This window comes from Rhincodon typus, chromosome 13 (assembly GCF_021869965.1).
Source record: "Rhincodon typus isolate 14 chromosome 13, sRhiTyp1.1, whole genome shotgun sequence".
In the NCBI taxonomy this organism is placed as follows: Eukaryota; Metazoa; Chordata; class Chondrichthyes; order Orectolobiformes; family Rhincodontidae; genus Rhincodon; species Rhincodon typus.
In genome coordinates this window covers 11,130,706-11,158,287 of record NC_063344.1, presented here as the reverse complement: position 1 = coordinate 11,158,287, position 27,582 = coordinate 11,130,706, and the positions used below count along the sequence as shown (strand labels likewise).

The 27,582-nt window shown below is 41.9% G+C and overlaps 1 protein-coding gene across 2 annotated transcripts in view; it reads left to right on the top strand.

Annotated features, from left to right (window-relative positions):
• mindy4b (MINDY family member 4B) overlaps nt 1-27,582 on the top strand; it is a 97,398-nt gene that overhangs the window by 29,536 nt on the left and 40,280 nt on the right. For both annotated transcript variants that reach the window (XM_048604695.1, XM_048604694.1), the window contains exons 2-4: nt 3,904-4,016; nt 11,058-11,085; nt 17,361-17,540. In XM_048604695.1, coding sequence (XP_048460652.1) covers nt 3,904-4,016; nt 11,058-11,085; nt 17,361-17,540 — 321 coding nt within the window. The remainder of the gene's footprint in view (nt 1-3,903; nt 4,017-11,057; nt 11,086-17,360; nt 17,541-27,582) is intronic.

Genomic DNA, 27,582 nt, shown 5'->3' with positions numbered 1-27,582 from the left:
CCCCCTTGACCTGTCCGTCCTCCCTGGACTGACCTATCTCCTCCCTAACTCCCCACCTACACTCACCTTTACTGGCTCCATCCCCGCCTCTTTGACCTGTCTGTCTCCTCTCCACCTATCTTCTCCTCTATCCATCTTCTATCCGCCTCCCCCTCTCTCCCTATTTATTTCAGAACCCCCTTCCCCTCCCCCATTTCTGAAGAAGGGTCTAGGCCCGAAACGTCAGCCTTCCTGCTCCTCTGATGCTGCTTGGCCTGCTGTGTTCATCCAGCTCTACACCTTGTTATCTCATTTGGAAGCAGAGCTGTCTCTGGTGGACATTTCAAATGGCGGGGGGGGTTTAGTGGAAATGGGCTGCTAGACAGAGCAAGGGGAGAGTTGGTCAGAGAACTTGGGGTGTGGCTGGGTATTGGTGAGGGGTGTACTTGCCAGGCTGGTCCAGGTGCTGGAGGGTGTCCTCTACATGTTGCATTCCCTGCCAGCCATTTGCTAGAAGTGACCTGCTACTTGTAAATGCCCAGGGCAGGCAGAGGCAGTGTCAGCTCAATGGGCAAAAGTGCAGGATCCACTTTCACAGGGAGGACATTGAGGGGGCAAAAGCATCCAGCGCTTGCAGGCCACTGCCCATTTGCAATTACATTATCGAGCATGTGATATTCATCCAGTGTGATAGTGTTTGAGGTTCAAATGCTGGTCACAGGGACTGTCCACAATATCAGCTCTGCCTGTAAAATAGGTTGATACTGACCACAACTAAAGCAAGGCTTACACAACTTCTGATGGTGCTGTGGGGCACAGAGGCAATTGTCTCTACCCCCCGCACAGTTAGCATAATGTCAGAGGCTACTGTATGTAATAATAACTTCCACGTTTGAAGTGGGAAGAAAAAAGGTTCAACTTATGGGAGTTGATGGCCTAGTGGTGTTATCACTCAACTATTAATCCAGAAACCTGGTAATGTTCTGGGACTGGGGTTCGAATCCTGCCACAGCAGATGGTTGAATTTGAATCAAATAAAAATCAATAAAAATTAGGAGTCTAATGATGACCATGAAGACATTGTTGCTTGTTGGGAAAAACCCATCTGGTTGACTGATGTTCGCTGGGGAAGGAAACTGCCATCCCTACCTGGTCTGGCCTGTATGTGACTCCAGGCACACAGTAATGTAGATTACACTTACAGTCATAGAGATGTACAGTACAGAAACACACCCTTCGGTCCAACTCATCCATGCTGACCAGATATTCTACATTAACCTAGACCCATTTGCCAGCATCAGGCCCATATCCCTATAAACCCTTCTTATTAACATACCCATCCAATTGCCTTTTAAATGTTGTAATTGTACCAGCCTCCTCTGGCAGCTTATTCCATACATGCACCACCCTTTGCATGAAAAGTTGTCCCTTCAGTCCCTTTTAAATCTTTGTCTTCTTACCTTAAACCTATGGCCTCTAGTTTTAGACTCCCCTACCCTTGGAAGGGATGGATAATAAGTGCTGGCCTGGCCAGTGACATCCACATCTGTGAGTGAATTAAAAATTAAGTTTCTGTTCATTTTTGATGACTGTAAATCAAAGTTCACCTTTGGAATTGTTTGAATGCTTGCCTGTCAATGACAGACCCTACAATGATAAATTGCTGATCTGCAGTGGGCATTAATGAGTGAATAGCAGTGATTTAGAGAGTTTGGTAGTTTGGGATGTGACTAAGGACAGGCAAGCTGTGTGTCCTGGTGGTTAGACAGCAACAGGACCAAGAAAATGGATGTTAATGTGTTGGGTAGTGTCTGCCATACAAACTGTGTGCCAGGAGCATTGTGTGTTTGGCCATCACATTAATGGTAAAGGACAACTCTATAATGGTAAACCTTGGCTGGGGTGAAAAGATAGCACTAATGCCAAAGGTGCCGGTCTATTCCAAGATATCATGTGAACGGTGAGTTCAGGCTTTGGCATTCGGCAGAATCAGGTTGGTATCAGACAAAAGGGGCACAATAAGGGCTGGTTGGTAGTTAATGAGGCAAGTTTGGGATGATGCAGCAAGAAATTTCACAATACCTCACGGAAAGAAACCTTCCATGAAACTCGATTGAAACAGACCACTTTGTGACTCTTTTTAGCAATGTTTAGATTTTGTACCACTAAGAAGTTATATGAAATTATAACGTCATTGTTAAATCTACTTCCACCACACTTTCAGGCAATGGATCTTGATTATGCCAGCTAATTACCCACTTCATATAATGTATCCTTATCGTCTAAATGCTCTCATTCAGGAAACTTCAAAGAACATGGCCTGAGGTCATTGAGCTGCATGGGAACGGTACAGATTAACTCAACCTCTAAACTTTATTTATCTCACCATAGACTTTGAAAAAATATGGGAATTGGTTTATTGTTTTACAAAGTCAAAAGAATCATTGTTAGTAGCTGGGGAATGTGGGGTGATGTATCAATATGAGATAGTAAGCTTTGCAAATAAAGTTTTGCTCCATTTTTTCATCAGATGCTAAGCCAATAAAACAAAATTGTGAGCAAGGGAGAGGTCCCCTCTGTCGTCGCTATGTTTTGTGTTATCATCAACGTATCAGCTCAGTGCCCTCGGCATCTCGCAAACTGGTGAACATTATCTAAATAAATGCACCTTCAATTATGCTTCAGGGAAAAAAAATCTGTTTCAGTTATTCTCTTACCCAAACCAATACAGCAAACTTTGAAACAAAAACAGAAATTGTTGGAAAAGCTCAGCAGGTCTGGCAGCATCTGTGGAGAGAAATCAGAGTTAATTTTTCAGGTTGAGTGACCCTTTCTCATAGCAAGGGTCTGTTCTGAGGTAGGGGTCACTCAACCCGAAACATTAACTTTGATTCCTCTCCACAGATGCTGCCAGAACTGCTGAGATTTTCCAGGAATTTCTGTTTTGTTTCTGATTTACAGCATCCGCAGTTATTTTTGTTTTTATTTAGTATTTAACAGCAAACTTTGTTTTAACTGGCACCTTATCACCAGCAGTCTTGATAAACCAGCAAAATATTTGCTTTGAGATAGCAAGAACTGCAGATGCTGGAGTCAGAGATAACACAGTTTGGAGCTGGAGGAACACAGAAGGTCAGGCAGCATCAGAGGAGCAGGAAAGTTGACGTTTTGGGTCAGGACCCTTTTGCAGAAATGGAGAGGGGGTTGGGAGCTCAGAAATAAATAGAGAGGAAGAGTGGGGCTGGGGAAATAGGTGGGATGGTGATAGGTGAGGGCAGGTAGGGAGTGGTGGGGATTGGTCAGTGAGGTGGGAGGAGCGGATAGGTGGGAGAGAAGAGGGGCAGGTTGTGTCAGGTTGTGTCAGGTAAAGGAAGCAGGGAGGGTTGATCATGGGATGAGGCCAGGGTAATTGCTTTTTGCCAACAATTTTCTGTTTGTTTCACTTTCATTTCTGCCTCCAACATCAATGCTGTCTCTTCTTCCCCTTCCTAATAGCAGTGGCTTACATTGCACAATTTTCCAAAAGCTCTTCAATCAGATATTTTATTATGGAAACACAATGAACATGTAACTGTAACGTTCTTTCACAGGACTCGTTGCTTAAACACAATGAATTATTAATCTAGATGAGATCAGATGCATGTTTGTGAATGAAAAATCTCTGGCTTTCTCTTGACTGTTCATTTATTGATGGCAGGGAAGAGAAGCAGTGTTCTGACATGTTGTGAATTATTTAGGATAATATGATAGTGTGACTGGGATCCAAGGGCTAGCTTGATGTCAGTCTAAGGTTTGTAGTTCAACCAGATCAATGATTGTGTCACTGTGTTAAACAAACAGTCAGTCTGACTGACATCAGGACAGGTCCTGGGAGCTGCAGAAGTGTGGATCTCCCTTACTTAAAGCAGTGTGTCCAATTTGCAGATGGATGAGGAACTGGGTGATCAGAACCATCACTTCAGTGAGCATGATTTAGATGCAATCACCAACAAGATCAGTGACCTGGGCAAATGGAGAGAAATCTTCAGTCAACAAGGGTAAAGAAACAATTCATTTTCTCTTTCACAACTGATTATCTCCAGGTTTTTTTGGAAAATAACTTTCAACTGCGAAATATCCAGACGCCTTTTCCTTGTTTGCATGTTGCTTCCCTATGACATCACTCAGACTAGGGGTCAGTTTCCACTTGTATGAAATTAACACACAAACCTAACTCTTCATCCACTCATTCAACTTCGCGACCATCGCTGAGCTATCTGAGCGTCAGGTCGTGATGAGGAAAGCCTTCCTCCATTGAATGTTCTGTTTAGCTGCTGCCATAACTCCTCATTTTATTCTTCTTCTCCCTTCATCGTTATTCTCTCGAGTTGAACTAACAGCGTTCACCTCGGTGTGTCCTTGAACCCCAATCTTTTGCACAATGAAGATCAATTCCCTGCCTCTCCTCTTACCCAGGCTCCACCCTCCACATTAGAGAGAATCTCTTATCCACACTTCCATTAGTTAAACATTACTAAAAGGAGACGAGAAGTCAAAATTCTTCTGCTATTCCTCAAGGCTGGGATGCAATAAATGGTCTCGATAATCAAGTTTCAACTTCTTGTCTCCTTTTAGTAATCTGTACTGCCAGGTAATTACTTTTGATAGATCATATCTTTGTCTTCATTGTGTCCTAATTAAATTTCATGGTATGCCTTCCTTTCAAAGTTAGGTACCATCAATCCATTGACACCAGCTTCCAAACAATACATTCAAAATCTTCATCCAAGTCCCTCAGTCGCCCAGCCCAAATGATCTCTGCAACCTCCTCCAGCCCTGCTCATCAACCTGCTCTTTGACTCTGACTGTCTGAAAGCCCACAGTTATCTCAATCCTATTACTTGATGTTCCCTGGAATTTCTTCCCAATCTGTTCTGCCACACGGCTTCTCTCCCAACTTTGAAGGTCTGCTCAGAATTAGTCTTTACAGCAAGTTTCTGGTTATCTCCCATCACGTCCACTGCTGTCTAATGTAGATTGCAGCTCTGTGAAATGCTTTTGTGATGTTAAAAGATATTATAGCACTGCCTTCTGATGAATACATCATCCATGTCAGTCAACTGAAGATATGTCCTCAGTGACAATGCAATATAACAAATTTCTTCACTTACTAATTCTTAGGTCTTTTATTAATTCATGGGACATGGGTATCTCTGGCTGGACCAGCATTTATTGTCCATCCCTAATTGTCCCAGAGAAGGTGGTAGTGAGCTGCCTTCTTGAACTGCTGCAGTCTTTAGGGGTTTCGGGCAGGGCATTCCAATGTGGGCATCATAACATCAAGTGGGGTCAAGGGGTGAAATTTATAGCAGCAATGGCTGCCATTGAGTTCTGACTAAGTGAACAACCGTGAGATGGCTTTAAATCCTTTTATCAAACCGTGTTCATGGCTTAAATGACTCAGTCTTGAGAACATAGAAGATAGAACAGTACAGCACTTTACAGGCCCTTCAGCCCACGATGTTGTGCCGACCTATTATCCTACTAAGATCAATCTACCCTGCATACCCTACGTTTTACTATCCTCCATGTGCCTATTCAAGAGTTGCTTAAAAGTCTCTAAAGTATCTGATTCCACTACCACTGCTGGCAGCGCATTCCACACACTCACCACTCTGAGGCCTGGCATCTGTAGCTGTGCAAACACTAGGTTTTAAACGCTATCACACAACAATTAAATTGTCTCATAACTTTCCCCATTCCAGACCCACTCCTCTTACCAACCCCGCCTCCTCACTCTTAAAAGTCCTTCCCCTGAATAACTTTGCAACTCAGTATTTGGGTCAGGGATGTAACAGTAAGATTCCATGCTCAATTTGTTAATATGTTTCATCAATCTTGGTGCTTTAGAGGATGAAAATTCTCCCACAATTTAAAATTCCTTGTCTTCATACTTGTGTCCTCTCAAATATCCTATTTACATTACCTTCTATTTGTAATGTTGCATCAGTCACCGTGACTGTATCCATAGGTGAGTGCATTAGCACAACAGAGTCTCTTGGCTGATAACTTACATACCTATGAGTACTTCTAAGTTGAGTAACAGAGAGGGAATGTTACTGGAGTCCAAGGATCTGGACAAATGATCTGGGGAGGCCATGGCCTAGTGGTATTATCGATGGACTGTTCAGAGACCCAGATGACATTCTGAGTAAGGGTCACCAGACCCGAAACATTAACTCTGTTTTTTCCTTCACAGATGCTGTCAGACCTGCTGAGAGTTTCCTGCAACTTTGTTTTTGTTCCTGACATTCTGAGGACTCAGGTTCGAATCCTGCCACAGCAGATGGTGGAATTTGAATTCAATGAAATGTCTTAATTATATCTTAATATAATATATTAAGAATCTAACGATGACCATGAAACCATTGTTGATTGTCAGAAAAACCCATCTGGTTCACTAATATCCTTTAGGGAAGGAAACTGCCATCCTTACATGGTCTGGCCTACATGTGACTCCATACCCACAGCAATGTGGTTGACTCTGAACTGCCCTCTGGGCAACTAGGGATGGGCAATAAATGCTGCCTGGCCAGAGATGCCCTCGTCCCATTAATGAATAAAGGAAAAAAAAAGATAGCTGGGGAATTTAAATTTAGTGAATTAACTAAATCTGGAATAAAGGGCTACCATCAAGACCCTGAAGCTATTGGATTGACATAAAAATCCATCTGGATCACCAAAGTCAGGGAGGGATTTTGGGATTTCTTCTGCGATTTGGCTTAATATGTGATTCCAGACCAACAACATAATTGACTCTTAACGACTTTCTGAAATGGCCAAGCAAATTATAGGGTGAAATTTGAGAGGTTTGCTGACCACCAATTTCTCAAGGGCAGTTAGGGATGGACAATAAATGCTGGCCCTGCCAATGACATCCATATTTTGTGAATGGTGGAGAGTTTGTACAATGTTCACAGCATCACAAGGTAAAAGGAGCCTTTTAACTTGATTCAGTTCATAACGACATTGTTCTGAGGTAGAAGGCTGTACACTCAAACCCGCCTTGAACTTAAGAATAGAAAAAGTATGAGCAGAAGTGGGTCATTTGCCTCCTCAGACCTGCCCTGCATTCAATGGGATAATGGTGGATTTGTCCCAGGCCTCAACACCTCTTCCACGGAGTCACGGAATTGTGACAGCACAGAAGGAGGCCGTTTGGCCCAATGTGCCTGCATTGGCTCTTCAAACAAGCTTCATCACCCAATGCCAATCTGCTGTCTTTTCCCCATACCCTCGCGCACCATTTCTATTCAAGTAATAATCCAATACGTTCTTGAATGCCTCAGTCAAACCATTTTTCCAGGCTGTGTATTCCATATTCTAACTACTTGCTGTGTAAAAATGTTTTTCCTCACTTTACCCTTGCTTCTTTTGCAATTCACTTTAAATCCATGGCCCTCTTGTTCTTGTTTCTTTTACAAGCAGGAACAGTTTCTCCTTGTCTACTCTATCTAGCCTGCTCATGATTTTGAAAACCTCTATCAGTTCACCTCCTGGCATCTTGTCTCCAAGAAGAACAGCCCCAGTTTCTTCAATCTATCCTCACAGCTGAAGTTCCTCATTCCTGGAACCATTCTTGTAAACTACTTCTGCACTTTCTATAATACATTCATATTTTCCCTGTAATGTGGCACCCAGAACAATTCTCCAGTGGAGATCTATCAAGTCTGATACAAGGTCAACATTACCTCCTTGTTCATGTAATGCCCCTAGTAATAAGGCAAAAGGTACCGTTTCCTTTACCTACTACTCTTTCTACCTGTCCTACCACTTTCAATGATCTGTGCACGTATACATCCAGGTCCCTCTGCTCCCTTTTGTGTCCCTTTTTTCGATTGTATTTTTAATGTACATCTTACCAAAATGCACCACCTCACACTTCTCTGCTTTGCATTTCATATGCTACTTATCTGCCCACTCGGCCAACATATCAATGTCCTTCTGGATTTTTACACCGTCTCCTCAAAATTCCTTTGCAATTCTTCCAGGTTTAATGTCATCTACAAACTTTGAAATTGTCCCTGCTTACCAAGACCCAGATCATTAACATAAATCAGGAAAAGCAAGGTTCCCAATACTGACTCATGGGGAACTAAGCCATATCCCAGCCCAAATAATATCCATTGACCATTAGTCTCTGTTTCATATCATTTAGCCAATTTTATAGCTATGTTGATATTGACCCTTTTGTTCCATGATCTATAATTTTCTTCTAAAATCCATTGTGTGACACTGTGTCAAATACATAAAAACATAAGAATTAGTTCCATCATTTGATACGATCATGGTTCATCCCATCTCATCTCGGTCTCAACTCCACTTTCTTGCCTGCTTTCAATAACTTTTTAACCCATTCCTAATTTAAAATCTATTTATATCCTCCTTAAATTTACTCACTGTTCCAGCATCCACTACACTCTGGGCATAATGAATTCCACAAATTCCCAAAGAAAATGAAAAGAACTGCGGATGCTGTAAATCAGGAACAAAAACAGAAGTTGCTGGAAAAGCTCAGCAGGTCTGGCATCATCAGTGAAGAAAAATCAGAGTTAACGTTTCGGGTCCAGCAACCCTTCCTCAGTTCTGAGCTTTTCCAACAACTTCTGTTTTTGTTGCACAGATTCCTGACGTTTTGAGGGAAGTAATGTCTCTTCATCATTGTTTTAAATCTGTTATCCTTATCTTCAAACTGCAAACTCTCATTCTGGATTGCCCAAATGAGGAAACACCTTTTCTATGTCTATTTTGTCAAACCCCTTTAGCATATTTTAAACCTCAATCAGATCTGCTGCTTTCTGAAAGTCCAAATACATCACATCAATACATTATCCTCAATGAGCCTTTCTCGTCAAAAAAAGGCAGCAAACTAGTTAAACATGATCCCTTTCATAAATGCATGTTGACTCTTCTTAATCCACCCACCGTTTTTCATGTGATATTAATGCTTACCTCAATAATTGTCTCTAGAAATTTCCCCACCACTGAAGTTAAACTGACTGTTCTGTCTTTGATGAACTTATCCCTAGAACCTCTCTCGAACAAGGTCATCGTGTTTGCAAATCTCCAGTTTTCTAACACCTTCCCGGAGTTTAAGGAAGGCTGAAAGATTGGGGCCAGAGCCCCCGCAATTTCCACTCTCACTTCCTTCAAGATCCTTGCATGCATCTTGTCCAATTCCAGTGCCTTGTTCATGTTAAGTACCAACATTCCATCCTCTGCCCTATCAATTTTGAACTTCTCTTCTGGTGACTGAGTTCCCTCTTCTGTCACCATCGCCAGGGTAGCAACTCTCTTTTTTGTCAACACAGATGCAAAATATTCATTTAACATCTCAGCCACATCTTTGCCTCCAGGTGTAAATTCCCTTATTGATATTTAATCAGTCCTACTGTTTTTACCATGCTCTTAGGATAGGCTGAGGCTATTTTCCCTGGAGCGTTGAAGGCTGAATGGTGACTTTATAGGGTTTTATAAAATCATGTAGGCAATGGTCAGGGTGAATAGCCGAGGTTTTTTTTCCCCAGTGTAGGGGAGTCCAAAACTAGAGGGGCAGAGGTTTAATGTGAGAGGGGAGAGACTTAAAATGGACCTAAGGGGCAACTTTTTCACACAGAGGGTTGTGTGTGTATGGAATGAGCTACTGGAATAGTGGTGGAGACTGGTACAATTAGATCATTTAAAAGGCATCTGGACGAGTATATGAGTAGGAAGGGTTTAGAGGGATATGGGCCAAATGCTGAGAAATGGGGCTAGATTAATTTAGGATATCTGGTCGTACGAGTTGAACCAAAGGGTTTGTTTCCGTGCTGTACAACTCTATGACTCTATATGGCCACTGAAGATTTTCCTTCCCTATCCTGCACTAGCTATCTTGCCCATCTCTGCTCTTGCCCCATCTCCTCCCAGATAATTCAAATTGATTTAAATTGTTTGTTTAAAACCGTCCTAACTGCACAAGTAAACCATCTCCCAGGGAACTCACCTGTTCAGGTGAAATCCATCAGGCAAGTTTCATGTTGAGTAAATTGGTGCTTTCAGTGCAACATTGGAAAGAGTGGCATGGCTACAAGTGCTGACTGTCAAATATAAGTAAGACCCATGTGTGTGAGGTTAGAGACCCAATTTTCAGTAAAGATTGCTCACTGGGCTATTCGCCAGGATGTTGCCTGGGATGGAGCATTTTCAGTGACAAAGAGAGGCTGGATAAGCTCAGGTCTTTTTCTTTGAAGCAGAGAAGGTTGAGGATGGACCTGATAGAGGTGTATGAGATGATGAGGGGCATGGACAGGATGAATAGCGAGCAGCTGTGCCCCTTACTCAAAGTGTCAATAACAAGGGGGCATCATTGCAAAGTAAAATACAGAAGGTTTAATGTGGAACTTGGGGAAACAACTTTACACCCAAAGGTTGGTGGGGGTCTGGAATGCACTGCCTGGGTGGGGCTCTAATTGAGACGGGAAACCTCATGAACTTTAAAAAAGACATCAATGAGCTCTCAAAGTGTCATAACTTTCAAGCTATGGGCCTAGTGTGGGCAAGTGGGGCTAGCGTAGGTAGTAGCTTATTTTGGACAGTACGGACTCGATAGGCTAAGTGGCCATTTCTGTCCTGTATGATTCTGTGAAAAAGCAAGGAGTCCCTGTGACCTGATTCCCAATATTTGGCCATTCACCCAACAGCTTTGTAAAATACATGATAACATTTGCTGCATTTAAAGATTGTTAAGATTTAAAAGATATAAAAATTTAAGTTAAGTTTAAAAACTGTTGCAGCAAGTAATTAAGAAGATAAATGAAATTTTGGCCTTTGTTGCTAGAGGGTTGGAGTTTAAAATTAGGAAGTCTTGTTGAAACCATACAGGGTGTTGGTGAGGCTATACCTGGAATACTGTGTATGGTTTTGGTCCCTGAATTTAAAATTGTTTTGCTGTTTGCTTCCTGCAGCCAATCATATGGCCCTCACAGTGTTGGAGAAATCACTGAAGAAAGGTTGTGGTTTTTTTTATTCGAAATTTTAATATTTGTTTTGATTTGCAGATTACAATTCAAGGATACTGTGGTGAAGGTGAGTGTTTGAATTATTCTCAATTGAAACTTAGAAAATTAATGAAAGGCAAAGGATTCTCTTCATTATGTCTATGCTCTCTGATAAAGAACGATCCATCTCAACCCCACTTTGGGCCCTTGTTCCCACACGCTAAAGATTAGGGCACTTCAAGTGCGTCTCTTAAGTAGTTTTTTGAAAATGTGAGGGTGTCACTTTCAACAGTGAGCTCCAGATTCCCAGCACGCTCTGGGTTGAAAAAGTGTGTCCTTGAATCCCCTCCACTTGTTCTGCCAATTATTTTAAATCTCTTTCCCCCTGTTAATTGACAATTCTAGTGAGGAAACAGGCTGTACCTATCACTTCTTCTAGGTCCCTCCTAATTTTAGGCAGTATCCTCAGCCTCCTGCAGTTCCAAAGGAATAATCATATCAATTCAATCCATTCTCATAGCTGAAATTCTCCATTCCTGGCCAAATCCTTATAAACTTCTGTCCCCTCTTTAGTGAGGAAAGATCATTCTTGTAAGACAAAAATCATCACACCCCCAACAATAGAATCAATCATTTTATCATTGCAAACATTTGAATTCTTTTTAATGAGCATTTTGACACTTGCTTGTTCTTTGTTTCCAATGGGAACAACAGCAGGCAAAACTGAATTATTCGTTCCTTGCTGGTCAGTGAAGTTGGAAACACCATTAATCTTATTAGTCTGGGGTAGGATATAGAATTCTGCCTTCCTAGGGAAAGATTGTGAGCCAACTGTAGGGTGACATCTGGTCCTGTTTCCTCCACATTTCTTGTAACCACAACAACAGGAGGTAAAGAATTTTTGGTTGGAGTCTGTGAAGTGGATATTAACTTAGGACTACTCACCTAATTTCGTCAATTAATAAACTAGTCTTATTATGTTCCTTTTCTTCTGTAGCCCATAATGATATGTTTGGAAGAGAAAGCTGTCAATCTGTGGACTCACAGTCACAGTTTTATTATAGAATCACGCAACTGTTATGATACTGTAGGAGGTTATTCAGCCCATCCTGCCTACGCTTGTTCTATTACCTAGAGCCAATCTCCTGCCTTTTCCCCACATCCCTGCTCACCATTTCTATCCAAATAGTAATTTAATGCCTTCTTGGATGCCTCATGTTCCATTCACGAGCAGTTAAACTGTTGTAATTTTGAGAACAGTCCATTAGTCAGTCCATTTAGCTCTGGCCTAAAGTTGGCCCCAAATCCAGATCTCCAGCATTGAGATTTCTGAGCCATTTATAAGGGCAGGAGTCTGATTTGGTTTCCAGGTGCTTTCCAAGTTACTCTCTCAGAGTATGGTGAAAATAAAGCTATGGGTGCTCAGCTATCTTTGTCTTTAGATGAAGACTGAGGGGGTTTGTGGCCAGGAGATACAGCTACCTAACAGTATTCTAACTTCCACTTGCTGCTTCTGTGCAAAGGAGGGATCAACCCTTCACTTTCCAAAACAATGAATCACTTTCTAGTATAGTTGGAACTGCCGATGCTGGACAATCTGAGATAGCAAGGTGTAGAGCTGGATGAACACAGCAGTCCAAGCAGCATCAGAGGAGCATTTCTGAAGAAGGGTCCAGAGGAGCATTTCTGAAGAAGGGTCCAGACCCGAAATGTCAGCTTTCCTGCTCCTCTGATGCTGCTTGGCCTGCTGTGTTCATCCAGCTCTACACATTGTTATTACTTTCTAGGAAATGTGGCCTTCTATATAAAAAATAATTAATTTGCAACAGGGCTTAAGATTTCGGTGCCCATTGGATGGTAATGAGCATGTGCTGACAGTATTGGATGAAATAGGCATTGACCAGTCAGGGCTTGCTTCCGTGAGGTATATTCTATGTCTTATGGTTTCGAGCAAACCCTGTGCAGTAAAAATAGAAACCAGGAAAAGTTGGCAGGATTTTCATAGGAGTATCAATCACATTCAGATTGCCACTTCAGAGATAGTAGGATCTGCAGATGCTGGAGAATCTGAGATAACAAGGTGTAGAGCTGGATGAACACAGCAGGCCAAGCAGCATCAGAGGAGCAGGAAGGCTGTCGTTTCGGGCCTAGACCCTTCTGAAGAAGGGTCTAGGTCCAAAACATCAGCCTTCCTGATCCTCTGATGCTGCTTGGCCTGCTGTGTTCATCCAGCTCTACATCTTGTTATCTCAGATTGCCACTTCTTTTGTTTTATGTGACAAAACAGCTCTGTACTTCTGACAGGAGATTCTGATGAGTGCTCCTTCAGAAAGTTGGAAATATACTTCTATTCTGACAGGTCCCTCACAGCACAGTCCATGTCTCCTTTATCATAGCCATCAGTCGCCATGTTCGGAAGTTGAAAGTTCCAGCACCACGGACAGCGACCTTGAGAGCTGCTGTAAAATGGTTAGTACATGAGGTAAGTGTGAGGCTAGGGTGTTGAGATAATAGGGGCAGAGGTGAGTAGGGTGCCAAGCAGAAAGAGAAGGGTGCCAGGTGGTAGGATGCCAAGTGGGATTGGGGTAGGGCATGAGGTGGGTAGAATTAAAGCACATGGGACTGGGGTTAGTGTATTCAGATGGATAGAAAACTGGTTAGCAGACAGGAAACAAAGATTTGCAGACGACACAAAGGGTGCACTGTAATGAGAATGCCAAGATGTTGGAGGATGCCGAAATGTTGCAGTGCGGTTTGGACAGGCTAAGTGAGTGGGCAAATGCATGGCAGATGCAGTATAATATGGATAAATGTGAAGTTATCGCTCCAATAACAAATAAGAAGGCAGATTATGATTTGAATGGCTGTAAATTGACAGAGAGATGTTCCACAAGACCTAGGTGTCCTTGTGCACAAGTCACTGAAAGTAATACTGCAGCAGGCAGTAAAAAAGGTAAACTGTATATTGGCCTTCATTGCGAGAAGTTTCAAGTACAGGAACAAGGATGTCTTGCTGCAATTGTACAAGGGCATTGGTGAGGCCACACCTGGAATATTGTGTGCAGTTTTGACCTTCTTATCTGAGGAAGGATGTTCTTGCTATACAGGGAGTACAGTGAAGGTTCACCAAATTGATTCCTGGAATGGCAGGACTGACGAATGAGGTGAGATTGAGTCAGTTGGGATTGTATTCACTGGAGGTTAGAAGAATGAAGGAGGATCTCATAGAAACCTATAAAATTCTAACAGCACTAGACAGGTTAGATACAAGGTGAATATTCCCAATGACAGAGAGTCCAGAACCAGGGATCATAGTTGAAGGATATGGGATAAACCATTTGGGGTGAGATAAGGAGAAATGTCTTCGCCTCGAGGGTGGTGAGCCTGTGGATTTCACTACAGAAAGTGGTTGAGGCCAAAATATTCTGTAGATAGGAGGTAGATATAGCTCTTGTGGCTAAAGAGATCAAGGGATATGTGGGGAGGTATTGATTTGGATGATCAGCCATGATCATAATGAATGGCAGTGTAGCCTCAAGGGGCCAAATAGCCCTGAATTCTTTCCCTAAAGAGCATTGTGGGTCAAACTACTGCATGTGGACTGCAGCAGTTCGAGAAGGTCGTTCACCACTGAAATAACTCTACAGAGCCGGTATCCCATCACCAATCACCCTTTATTTACATGCGGAGAGTCCTTGATACTGCTCCAGCTCCCTCAGAGCCAGACCTCAGAGCGAACAGAACCTCTGACACTCCTGTTTATATCTGTCAGCCAGAGTTCCCTGATTGGACCAGATTCACAGCCCCAATCAGGGAACTCATATTCTATGTGGTCCAGCTGGCTGACCTCGTTACAATCTCTACAACCACCACCACCTAATCAAAGGGTTAAGTAGGGACAGCCAACCAACATTAACCACATCCCACAACTGAATAAGATACACATCATACTTCTGCTCCTACTTTTTAGTTTCTATCTTAGTGAGTCCAGTGACTCTTTTCCAGAACCTTCAGAAAAGGTGACATCAAAATGTTAACTCTGCTTTCTCCCCGCAGATGTGCCAGACGTTGTTGAGTTTCTCCAGCAATTTCTGGTTTTGATTCAGATTTCCAGCATCCACAGTTCTTTGTTTTATTATAGAAAAGATATTTAATTGTCCAGCTTTTCCTGCGTAATCATTTACATAGCTGCAGGGAAATACTCTTAATTGGCCAGATTAAATGGACACTTTCGGAGGATTCTAGGCTAAGGAAATTGCCAGAAAAGATCAGCAGTTCTGGCAGCATCCATGAAGAGAAATCAGAGGTAACATTTCCTGAAACGTTAACTCTGACTCCTCTTCACAGACGCTGCCAGACCTGCTGAGCTCTTCCAGCAATTTCTGTTTTTTGTTTCTGATTTACAGCATCCGCAGTTTTCATAAGGAAATTTCCAGTGGAATCTTCAATTTCCCAGGAAATTCCCTCAGAGTCTGCTATGATGAGATTTCACAGGGCCGTCATCAGTAACTCCCACCTACTTTTCAGAAATTATTATATGGCCAGTTGGAAAATTTGGGCTACTGGTTTGTTGGCAAAAAAACATAAAATTTGATGAAGATTTCTACTCGTAGCAAGTTTTTTGTTGAAGTATTTTTAAACTGCACTAAACTATCATACTACATCCAGTTGCAAGTAGAATAACTTGCAGCTGGAACATAATGGTGTATGACATGTCAGATCCCACTGCCAGGTTTAAGATCTTAAGGGTAATTTTGAATTTAGGTGAAAAATCATTGACTTCAATGGAAATTAAACTGAGGAGAGATTAAGTTGGCTCCTGATCTACTAGCGCTTGTTTTACATTGGTATCTAAATTCAAGGTTACTTGATGCATAGAATGGAATCATGGAATCCTGCAGTTTAAAAGCAGATCATTCAGCCCCATTGAGTGCACACTGACCCTCCAAAGAGCATCCCACCCCCACCCTATCCCTGAAACCTGACATTCCCCATGGCTAATCCATTTAGCCTGCACATCCTTAGACACTATGGGGCAATTTTTCATGGCCAATCTACCTAACCTGCACAACTCTGGACTGTTAGAGGAAGCTGGAGCACCCAGAGGAAACCCACACTTGCACAGGGAGAATGCGCAAAATCCGCACAGATAGTCGTCCAAGGGTGGAATCGACCCTGGGTCCCTGGTGCTATGAGGCAGCAGTGCTAACCACTGAACCACACTGTTTGCAGAGCACATTCTCTCCATGTAAAAACACATGTTGCTTGCTTAACTTAAAGAGAACAATGAGATTTGAATTTATGTAGCACCCAATCTGACAATCTCATGACTTCTCAGGAGTTAATTCCCAGCAACTGAAGTGCTCTTCCAGGTTATGCTACTGTTGTAATCGAACATTGTAACAACTTTGTCCACAGCAAGCTTCAGTGTTGTGATGATCAAACAAATAGCTGTTATCATTTGCTATGTTAATCGAAAAATAAACATTGCTGGAGACACGAGGGAGAACTCCCCTGCTCTTCTTTGAAGTTGTGCCATGGAACGTTTTTAATGCCCAGCTGGGAGGGAGCTTGCCTGAAGATGGCACTTCTGACAGTGCAATAGTGCTGTACTCAGAATGGCAGCAAAGATTGTATTCTGGAGGCTGTGAACCAAAGTGGTATGACATGGGTAGCTAAATATGAGGGCACAAAGAAATGCAATGATGTTTAATTGTAACAATTTATTTGGTTTTAGAAATGCAAGATAGTAAAGCAGTCTAGAAGTGAATCTCATATCATTTGTAAGACACACTGGACATTCGGCATCAGTGGTAAAATAGTCGATGCATTCCTGGCAGATTTTGCAAAGCGAAGTACTTTTGATTGCAAACGTCTTGTGATATCTGGCACTTTTTTTTTCTCTCCCCACGGATTATCATTAAAAATTCAGTTCTAAGGTGAATGATGAGATTGGCTGCGGCTCAGGTGCTTTCAGCTTGCTGTCCTCATCTGGAACAGCATGGGACAGGAGAGTCAAAGAATAGAGAATCTGTCTAGATTTCACCTATCACTCTGAAGTGCATCATCCCTGAGTGGTGATTCTTTTTTACCCTTTTTTCTATGGAATTGCACAATGATGTGTTGGCATGCCAAGATAACAGCAGGTTGTTCCACACAGAATTACTTTGAGATATTACAGGAGGAAGTTATAAGGAGCCAGAGTGTAAGTATAACTCAATTTAAGTTGAGTGTAACAATTTTTTTTCTCTCTGTGTTAATCTCTATTGAAACCCACATTAAATTGTGTTCTGTAAAACTATTATCCAGTAGGACTTATACAAGATACCGGTGTTAGAACTAATTTATTCTGTTCTTAAATAGAAGTATCCAGACTGCCGTAAGGTTGAGGATGACAGTGAAGATGGAGCAGGGACACCTCAGTCCAGCAGCATCAAATCTCATAGCCACTTCACCACCTTCAGTGTTCCGTATTGTGTCCCAAAAGCATTTGTTGTGTCTTCAAACTTAGGCAGCCTGCCCATCACACTGGAGACAGCAGTGGTAAGTCAATACATCCTGTGCAATTTTCTTCAATTGTGGTTGAAACTTTATCGCATTTTAACAAAGGATGAAATGTAATCTCAGTCCCAATGAAATATCACTTCGTGGCACAGAGCCTACAATAGATTCTACTGGACAAAAGAGGGCTGAGAGTTCATTATCTTCATGTTTCCCTTTAAAATCATACTACATCAAAGCGAGATATTGGTTAATTAGTCCTCAGTCGCCTTCGTCCAAGGAAAGCCTGCCTAAGTAACTAAAATGTCATTTTAATGGCAGTGCCCAAACAACGAAAATGTTATGACAGTCTAACATGCTTCTCTGATGGGTCAGTGAGCAAGAGGACAAGCTCAGTCTGGAACTGTGCCATGGAGAGCAAGAAAGGGAAGAATAATCAAAGATTCCTGTTCTGGGCAGCCTGTGTCATTGGTTGACAATCTCAAGTAGGTTGGTGACAATGTGTAGAAGCATACACTTCTAGACTAGTCATGAAAGTGAATTAGTGGAGAGTAGCCAGTGAACGCTCGATGCCCATGGAACATCATCAGAAATTTTAGATGTGGCACTATTTTGTAGATATGGGTTCTAAATTCAGGCTTCCTATCGACATCCTCCTGGTTCAATGGCGTTGTTTGCCCCAATAACTGGTGTAAGCAGTTTACAGCTGTAGGAGTTGCCAGGGGCACAGAACATATGCCAGACAGGTGCACTTGACTGGGCAGATGTGGAAAGGTTGTTTCCTACCATGTGAGAATCTCAGATCAGAGGGCATGATCTCAGTGCAAAGAGTTTCCATTTAAGACAGGGATGTGGAGGAATTTCTTTTCTCAGAGTGGAGTGAACTTCTGGAATTGTTTACTGCAGTGGGCTGTTGAGGCTGAATCATTGAGTATATTCAAGGCTGAGGTAGATTTGTAGACAAATAGGAGGCTGGAAGAACACAGCAGGCCGGGCAGCATCTGGAGGAAAGGAGTAGTCAATGTTTCAGGTATGAGCCTTCTTCAGGACAGTCTGTCTACCTTAGATTCCAGCATCTGCAGCTTTTTTTTGTCTCTAACTGAGGTAGATTTGTAATCAGGAAGGGAATCAAGGGTTATGGGGAAAGGGCAGGAAAGTGCAGTTGAGGATTATTAAATCAGCCATGCTTTCTTTGAATAGCAGAGTAGACTTGATGGGCCGAATGGCCTCCTTCTGCTCCAATGGCTAGTGGTCTTAGTTATGTGGAGTGTAAAAGGAGATAGTTATGGTTGTTTATATTGATCATCTCAGTCCTAGGGCATTGCAACAGAAATTCCCCAGAATAGTGTCCTGGGCCCAACCATCTCAACCTAATTCATCAATGATCTTCCCTCTATCATAACATTAGGAGTGTCAGTACCTTTGTGACTCCTCAGATATCGAAGTAGTCCATGTCCATATGCAACAAGGCCTGGACAATATCCAGGTTTGGGTAGATTAGTAGCAAGTAGCATTCATGCCACACAGTGCCTGATAATGACCATCTCCAACAAAATCTAACAATCTCCCCTTGATATTCAATGGAATTACCAACATTGAATTTCCCACTATCACTATCCTGTGGGTTTCTATTGACCGTGTTTTGAACTACCATGCAAATACCATGGCTACAAGAGCAGGTCGAACACTGGGACCTCTGAGGTGAGTAACGCACCTCCTGACTCCCCAAAGCCTGTCCACCACCTACAAGGCACAAGTCAGAAGTCTGATGAAATACTCTCCACTTGCCTGGTTGAGTGCGGCTCCAACAACACTCAAGAAGCTTAACACCATCCAGGATAAAGCAACCTGTTTGATTGATATCCCATCCACCATCTTATGCATTCACTTCCTTCACCACAGTGGTAGCAGTGTGTGCCATCTAAGTAATGCACTGCAGTGACTTACCAAGGTTCCCTTGGTAGCAGTTGCTATCGCAATAACCTTTCCACATAGAGAGGTATGGGGCCAATAGAGCCATGGGAACACCGCATCTGCAAATTCCTCTGCAAGCTGCACACTATCCTCATTTTGATTTATATTTAGTTTCTTCAACGTCGCTGGGCCAACATCTAACAGCACTGCACATGTCCCTTCACTGGATGGATTGCAACTGTTCAATAAAATAGCTCATGCTAATTTCTCAAGAGCAATGACTCCCAAGCTCCCATTTCATGTTTTAAAAACCTTCAGCAGGTTACCTCCTCAGTCTTCTTTGTTTAAGAAAAATATCCACTCTGTTAATCATTTCCGAAATCATTCTTGTAAGTCTTCTCTGCACCCTCTCCAGTGCCTCTATGATCATTTATAAAATGGCGAGAATTGCACCCATCAGTTATATTCTAGGCAAGGTTTAGTGGGGAGGCAATGACCTAGTGATATTATTACTAGGCTTTTAATCCAGAAACTCAGGTTATTTTCTGGGGATCCGGATTCAAATTCTGCTATGGCAGATAATGCAATTTGAATTCAATAAAAAAAATTGGAATTAAGAGTCTAATGATCATCATGAATCCATTGTTGATTGTCGGGAAAACCCCTTCTGGTTCACTAATGTCCTTTAAGGAGGGAAATCTGTCTTCTTTACCTGGTCTGACCAACATGTGATTCCAGTCTGAGCAATGTGGTTGACTCTTAACTGCCCTATGGACAATTAGGGATGGGCAATAAATGTTGCCTAGCCAGTGATGCCCATATCCCAATGAATAAAATGCCAGTTTAGCATAAATTTATCTTTCTAGAAATAAAATCTGATGACTGGTTTGTTTTTTTTATTGCCTTGATAACATATGGCACCCCATGTCTAGTGTTCTCTGTGCTTGTACTCAGAGATGCCATTATTCCTTGAACCTCCCATAAACTTGCACCTTCCAGGTAATAAACCAGTGCTTTTCTTTGTTTGGTTTTTAAATTTTTTTTATCCATTCATGGGAAGTGGTGTTGCTGGCTGGGCAGCTCTTGAGAAGGTGGAGGTGAGCTGCCTTCTCCAACTGCTGCAGTCCATGTGCTGTAGGAAGACCCACAATGCTGTGAGGGAATTCCAGAATTTTTGACCCAGCAGCAGTGAAGGAACTCCAATATATTTCCAAGTCAGGATGGTGTGAGGCTTAGAGGGGAACTTGCAGTTGGTGATGTTTCCATGTATCTGCTGCCCTTGTTCTTCTAGATGGTAGAGGTTATGCTTTTGGAAGGTGCTGTCTCAGGATCTTTGGCAAATTTCTGCAGTGCATCTTATTAGGGTACACATTGTTGCTACTGAGCATCAGTGGTGGAGAGAGTGGATATTTGTGAATGCAGCGCCAATTAAACTTGCTTTGTTCTGGATGCACTGGAGACTTGCTCAACTCTTACCATGGTGCTTGGTGGAATTTAAATTCGATTAATTAATTGGTGTCAGTAAATTAATAAACTAGTCTCAGCAGTGGTGACCATGAAGCTGTCTTCAACTTTTGTTAAAAACCCGTTAATCACAAATGTCCTTTTAGGAAAGGATATCAGCTGTTCCCCATGTGACTCCAGACCCACAATGATGTGGTTGTCCCATAACTGCTGTCTGAAATGGCCTAGCAAGAAAGAATAAAATAATAATAAGACAAAACAAAGAAAGATGAATGCTGGAGAAACTCAGCAGGTCTGGCAGCATCCATGGAGAGAGTAAGAAGAGTTAACATTTCAAATCCAGTGACCCTTCTAGCATCCGTAGTTTTTAGTTTTATTTTCTTTAACAAAAGCAGCTAGATAAGTGATAATGTGGGATTTGAATGGAATGGCTGAGCTGAAAGCAACTTGTGTCATGATATAAAATAAAAATGATTGCACTGTTTGATAATTATTTGCTTATGGCTGGTCCAATTCAGTTTCTGAGCAATGGTATACCCCCAGGATGTTGAGAGCTCTTCCATGCACACCTGCAGGAAGCACAGCAATGAAAGATTCTTGCTGCTTCTGGGAAATGGAAGTAGGTAACAGGACCAGATATACTCATTGAAACAGATAGGATTCTCAAAGAGCTTATCAGGGTAAATGCTGAGATGATGCTTCCCCTCATGGGAGTGTCTACAACCAGAGGGCATTGTCTCAGAATAAAGGGGCACCTATTTAACACTGAGATGAGGAGGAATTTCTTCTGTCAGATGGTTGTGAGTCTTTGGAACTGCTTGCCACAGGCAGCTGGGGGATCCTTGTGTATATTTAAGGCTGAGACAGATGGATAAATTAGTTAATTATTAGTTAGTTAGTTAATTAATTATCAGTAGGGAAGCCAACATAATCAAAGATCCCTCCCACCCCACTTATAATCTCTTCCAACCTCTTCTTTCGGACAGAAGATACAAAAGCTTAAACACACGTGCCAAAAGATTTAAGAACAGCTTCTTCCCCACTATTATTAGACCTCTGAATGGACCTGTCACATTTTAAATTTAACATTGATCTCTTTGTGCACCTTCTCTACAGCCTTAACATTGTATTCTTTGCTCTGTTCTATTATCCTAATGCAATTTGTATGGTATGATCTGCCTTTTCTGCATGCAAAACAAAACTTTTCACTGTACCTAGGTACATGTGACAATAATAAATCACATCAAATCAAATCAGAAATCAAGGGATATGGGGAAAGGGCAGGAAAGTAGACATGAGGAATGTTGGATCAGCCATGATCTATTGAACGGTGGACCAGGCTCGAGAGGCAAACGGCCTACTTCTTTTCCCATTCCTTGTGGACTTACGTGTTTCAGAAGAGAGCTCAATATTGGCTGAGTTGTGGGGGAGATGGTCCAGGAGCGATAACAAGTTTCAAATTTCTCCCCTTATTGCTGGGGGTGGTAGGAAGTATACTGGTCAAGTCCCACTGAAACAACAGGTTGCACTGAGAATGTAGGAAAATGCACCTATCTATCTCAGCTATTCAGCTACTTCTGAGGCACATCCCCAAAAGGTCCAGGTGAAAAGCAGAGCAGCAATTCTCATATACCACACATACAACCCTTCTAACAGGTCTCTGTGGTATCCATTGCGGCTCAGTTGGTTTCACTGTTGTCTTTGAATTTCTGGGTTCATGATCAACATTCTGATCATAAAAGCAGCTTATCCAGTCCTTATCACATTGTGCTCAACATGGGGGCTTTGCAGTGTGTAGATTAGCAGTTGTATTTCCCATTTTACAACAGCAATGACACATTGAAACAAAAGTACTTGAAAGGCCACAAAGAACTTTAGAATGTCCTTTGGTTGTGAAGGGCATTATACAAATATAGGTCTTTTAGATACCAAAAGGATTAATTTATTACTATACTATATTAGAATCCCTACAGTGTGGAAGCAGGCCATTCAGCCCATACCAACCCTCCGAACAGCATCCCACCCAGACCCAACCCTTTTCCCTATAACCCTGCAATTCCCATGGCCAATCCACCTACCCTGGACAGGTTTGGACTGTGGACTGTGTGGAGGAAACCCACGCAGACACAGGGAGAATGTATAAACTCCACACACATAGTCACCAGAGGGTGGACTTTGAACTGGTGTCCCTGGTGCTGTGAGGCAGCAGTGCTAACCACCAAGCCACCATACCACCCAAATTACTTCTATCACAGTCCTGCATTTGGAGATAATTTTAACTTCAGTAAAATTATATTAAAAAATTAAAAGCATAGAAACAGGCCATTTGATGTATCTGGTTTAATACTGATATTTATCACCCTCTCAAGTTCCCTTCTGCACAATTTCATCTGACCCCATCAGCATATCCTCCTAAACTTTTACTGCTATGTACCTACAAAACTTACACTTTGCTGGTTCAGTAAGATTGAGCTCTGACAAGAAAAAATGTGACTGACCAGGAGCAGAACTGTGCAGTTATAGAGTCTGAGAGACGTACAGCACAGAAACAGACCCTTTCGTCTAATTTGTCCATGCCGACCAGATATCCTAAATTAATCTTGTCCCACTTCCCACTTGGTTGTTTTGAGGCTACATCCAGTACCTTTGAATGAATTCAGATTTTTAATATTGCCGGAAACCATCTCACATGGTAAATCAGTGTAGTTGGAAAATCAAACATATTGGCATAATGTGCGTTCATTTCACGGAATTATACAGCAGTGATAGAGGCCATTTAGCCCATTTTCTTCATGCTAGCACTTTCAAAGAGTTACCCAATTACTGTCAATCTCATGTTTTCCTCCTGTAGCCCAGTAAATTTCCCTTTTTCAAATGTGTATCTTGGATTCTTTTGGAAGTTACCACTGGATCTGCCCATGTGACTTTTAAGGCAGCGTATTCCAGATCACAGCAAGCACAATAAGTTTCAAAGAAAGGTTCTCATCTCTCCACTCCTTTAGTTCTGAAGCAGTTACACAGATGGGTTAATGATCAGTCTATAAGGAAGCATGAAAGATCAGTCCTGCATCCTGCTGTTTTTCGTTCTGCCTTGCTCATGCGGGTGATAAATATCAGTATTAAACCAGTTACATCAAATGGCCTGTTTCTATGCTTTTAATTTTTTAATATAATTTTACTGAAGTTAAAATTATCTCCAAATGCAGGACTGTGATAGAAATAATTTGGGTGGTATGGAGGCTTGGGGGTTAGCACTGCTGCCTCACAGCACCAGGGACCCCAGTTCAAAGTCCACCCTCTGGTGACTGTGTGTGTGGAGTTTATACATTCTCCCCGTGTCTGCGTGGGTTTCCTCCACGCAGTCCACAGTCCAAACCTGTCCAGGGTAGGTGGATTGGCCATGGGAATTGCAGGGTTATAGGGAAAGGGGTTGGGTCTGGGTGGGATGCTCTTCGGAGGGTTGGTATGGGCTGAATGGCTTGCTTCCACACTGTAGGGATTCTAATATAGTATAGTAATAAAATAATCCTTTTGGTAATTAAAAGACCTATATTTGTCAAACCAACATGCTTAACACAGAGAAACCCTGAACTGGAAAGCAAAGCCTGGTTGCACTTCAAGATGGATCGACTGGGTAAACAGACTTGATGCCATTCTAACATTTCTAATTGACTGTAACATGCACAACTGTGTAACACATTTAGCTGCTGTTGGTTCAAGACGACTTGCACGGTGCATGGTGATAGAAATATTTGCACTAACAGCACCAAGATATTATTTCACCAGGTTTCCATTCTCTGATTGCTCCTCCATACAAAAAAAAATCTTGAAATTATAATAAACGTTCCTATCTGTTCTTCAATGGGAAATGAATGAACTGAAAAGAGCCTCTGAGGCAGACTGAACATTGGCTAAATCAGGGAACAGGTTGAAAATGAAGGTATGTTCTATGTTCTATATTCTATGTTCTGTATATGCCAAGATAACAAGGAAATATTTGCAGGTGCCAGGGATCAGTGGTAAGGTCACTGTTTACACAGCAGATTGAGTACTTGGAACTGTGGTTGAAAAATCCCTCTAAAGTTGTTTGATTTTTACAGATGGCTTGAAAGCTCTGGGATTTTCACACAACATTCTTTCAGTCTCCCTCTGCAATGTGTCTCAGTAGGTAGCACTTATCCCTAAGTCAGAATGTTCTGGGTTCAATTCCGATTCCAGTGGCTACGGTTTAAGTGGAGTATTTATTGTGAAGAAGTTTGAAGACGTGAGAATTGTAAAGAGAACTAAAATGACTGGCTCTAGAACACAAGACAAGACAGGCTCAGACAGGGATCAGATGACACTGATCACAAGAATGTGGCAGTCCTTTGTAGTTCAATCATTGCCCACTTACAAATTGTCCCTTTGCAATAGTTCCTTTCTCCAAAACAAAATAAATTCTTTTACAAACCTATTTTCATTGCCAACTTCCATGACCTCCCTGGTAATGTATTCTACAAATCTGTCACTTGACCGTTCCCTTTCATAATTTGGAAATATTCAAGTCGGTTCCTTTCTCATCACTGTCAGCTGAAAGTACAGGACTTAAAATTTTTTTTCAAGTCTTTGTCACTACCATCATACTGCTGTCAAAATAATTACAACTTATATTCATCCAGCACCTTTTCCAACTGCTGCCCGAGAGCCTATAAAGTATGTTTTTTTTAAAAATGTAATCACTGTAGGAGGGGTGGCAGCCAATTTACACAGAGCTAGCTCCTACAAACAGTAACGTGATAATGACCAGTTATTCTATTTCTGTGAAGTTGATTGATGAAATATTTGTCAGGACACCGGGCATAAAACTCCTGCTCTTTTCAAAATAATCACGTTGGACCAGATGGCAAAGTGGCTCAGTGGTTACTACTGCAGCCTCACAGCACCAGGGATCCAGGTCCAATTCCACCCTCGGCAACTGTCTGTGTGGAGTTTGTACATTCTCCCCATGTCTGGGTGCTCTGGTTTCCTCTCACTGTTGAAACCTGTGCAGGTCAGATGGATTGGCCATGAGAAGGGAGGGTGGTTCTGGTGGAATGCACTTTAGAGGGCTGGTTTGGACTTGATGGGCCGAATGGCCTGTTTTCACTCGGTAGGGTTTCTAATATAGTATGATGATAAATTAATCCTTTTAGTAACTAAAAGACCTATATTTATATAGTGCCCTTCACAACCAAAGGACATCCTAAAGTTCTTTGTGATCTCACAAGTACTTTTGTTTCGATGTGTCATTGCTGTTGTAATATGGGAAATGCAACTGCTCATCTACACACTGCAAAGCCCCCACATTGAGCACAATGTGGTAAGGACTGGATAAGCTGCTTTTATGATGTTGGTTGAGGAATAGATCTTGACCAGCATTGCCCTGTTCTTCTTCAAAACTGTACTGTGGGATTTTTTTTACTTTTGAGGACAGAAGGATCCCCAGTTTATTGTCTTGTTTGGAAGATGACACCTCTGATGGTGTAACACTCCTTCAGTCACTCAGTGTCAGCTTTTAGATGTTTATTCTTAAATCTTGCAGTGGGACTTGAACTCACGAGCTTTTGCCTCAGTGGTGAAAGTGTTCTACCAAACACACTGCAACTGACAAAGAAGGAGGCTTTTTGGTCTATCATTCATGTATTAGCTAATTGATTTAGCGTCTTGGGATTGGAAACTAAGCCCTGAATTTTACTACAAAGACAGAGCAATGCTCGATTCTTGCAAAAATATTCGAGAAGGACAGAATCTGGAAGTCACAGCTCTGAACGCAACACCTGCCATTTTTACAAGGGAGAGTGTAATCTGGGGTGTGTTCTAATTTCCACGCCACTGGTTCATGGAGGAAATTGCACATCTTAAACGCTGTTCTGATTTTCACTAATGGGAGGTCTGAAATGTGACCAGTACACACATAAATGGTAACAGGTGATCTAAAACTGCCAGAAACCTTGGGTGAGATGGGATACACTTCAGGAGAATAAAGTATTTTTTTGGATATGGTCCCAGGACATATTTAGGAACGTCAAATGCCCTTTGAGGAAAGAACGCTGCCCTTTGAAAATGGTAAGATGCCCTCAGGGAGTGCTAAAAGTAGACATGAAAGTGTGCGAAAAGGGAATAAACACGTTGAAACTGTCCAGCTCATTGGAGCTGGAAAGAGAACTGTAAAAGGGAGCTGTGAATAAAACTGTCAAAAGGAGCTATCGAAAGAGAGGTTAAAGGCATTTCAAACTTCTGACCTTTAAATATTTTAAGAAATGTCTGCCATATTAAAAAAGAATCAGTGCTTACTACTTCATTCTATCTCTTAACATCATCCTTAGGGGCATAATTACAAGACTGATTTGCATGACTGATTTCATAACCCTTCATTATTATAATGGCGTGTCTGTCAGTTCACAGTTTTGATGACAGCTCCAAATGCTTATGTATTCTTTAAAGAGCAATTAAGACTTGCAATTGTTGGTTCTTACAATGGATTGAAGGCGGTTAAATGTCATGTTTCTGTTTATCCATTTGAGTTACTTTGAAGTAGTGAATTCACCAATGGGCATCTAATCACTCAATTTAATCTCAGCAAGGATCCTGATGTCTGTTCTTTGTGGATACAGGATATGTTGGCATGGTAGCTGTAAAGATAAAAGGCGGTGGAGGCAAGGGTTGGCATGAACAAAGAAAACTATAG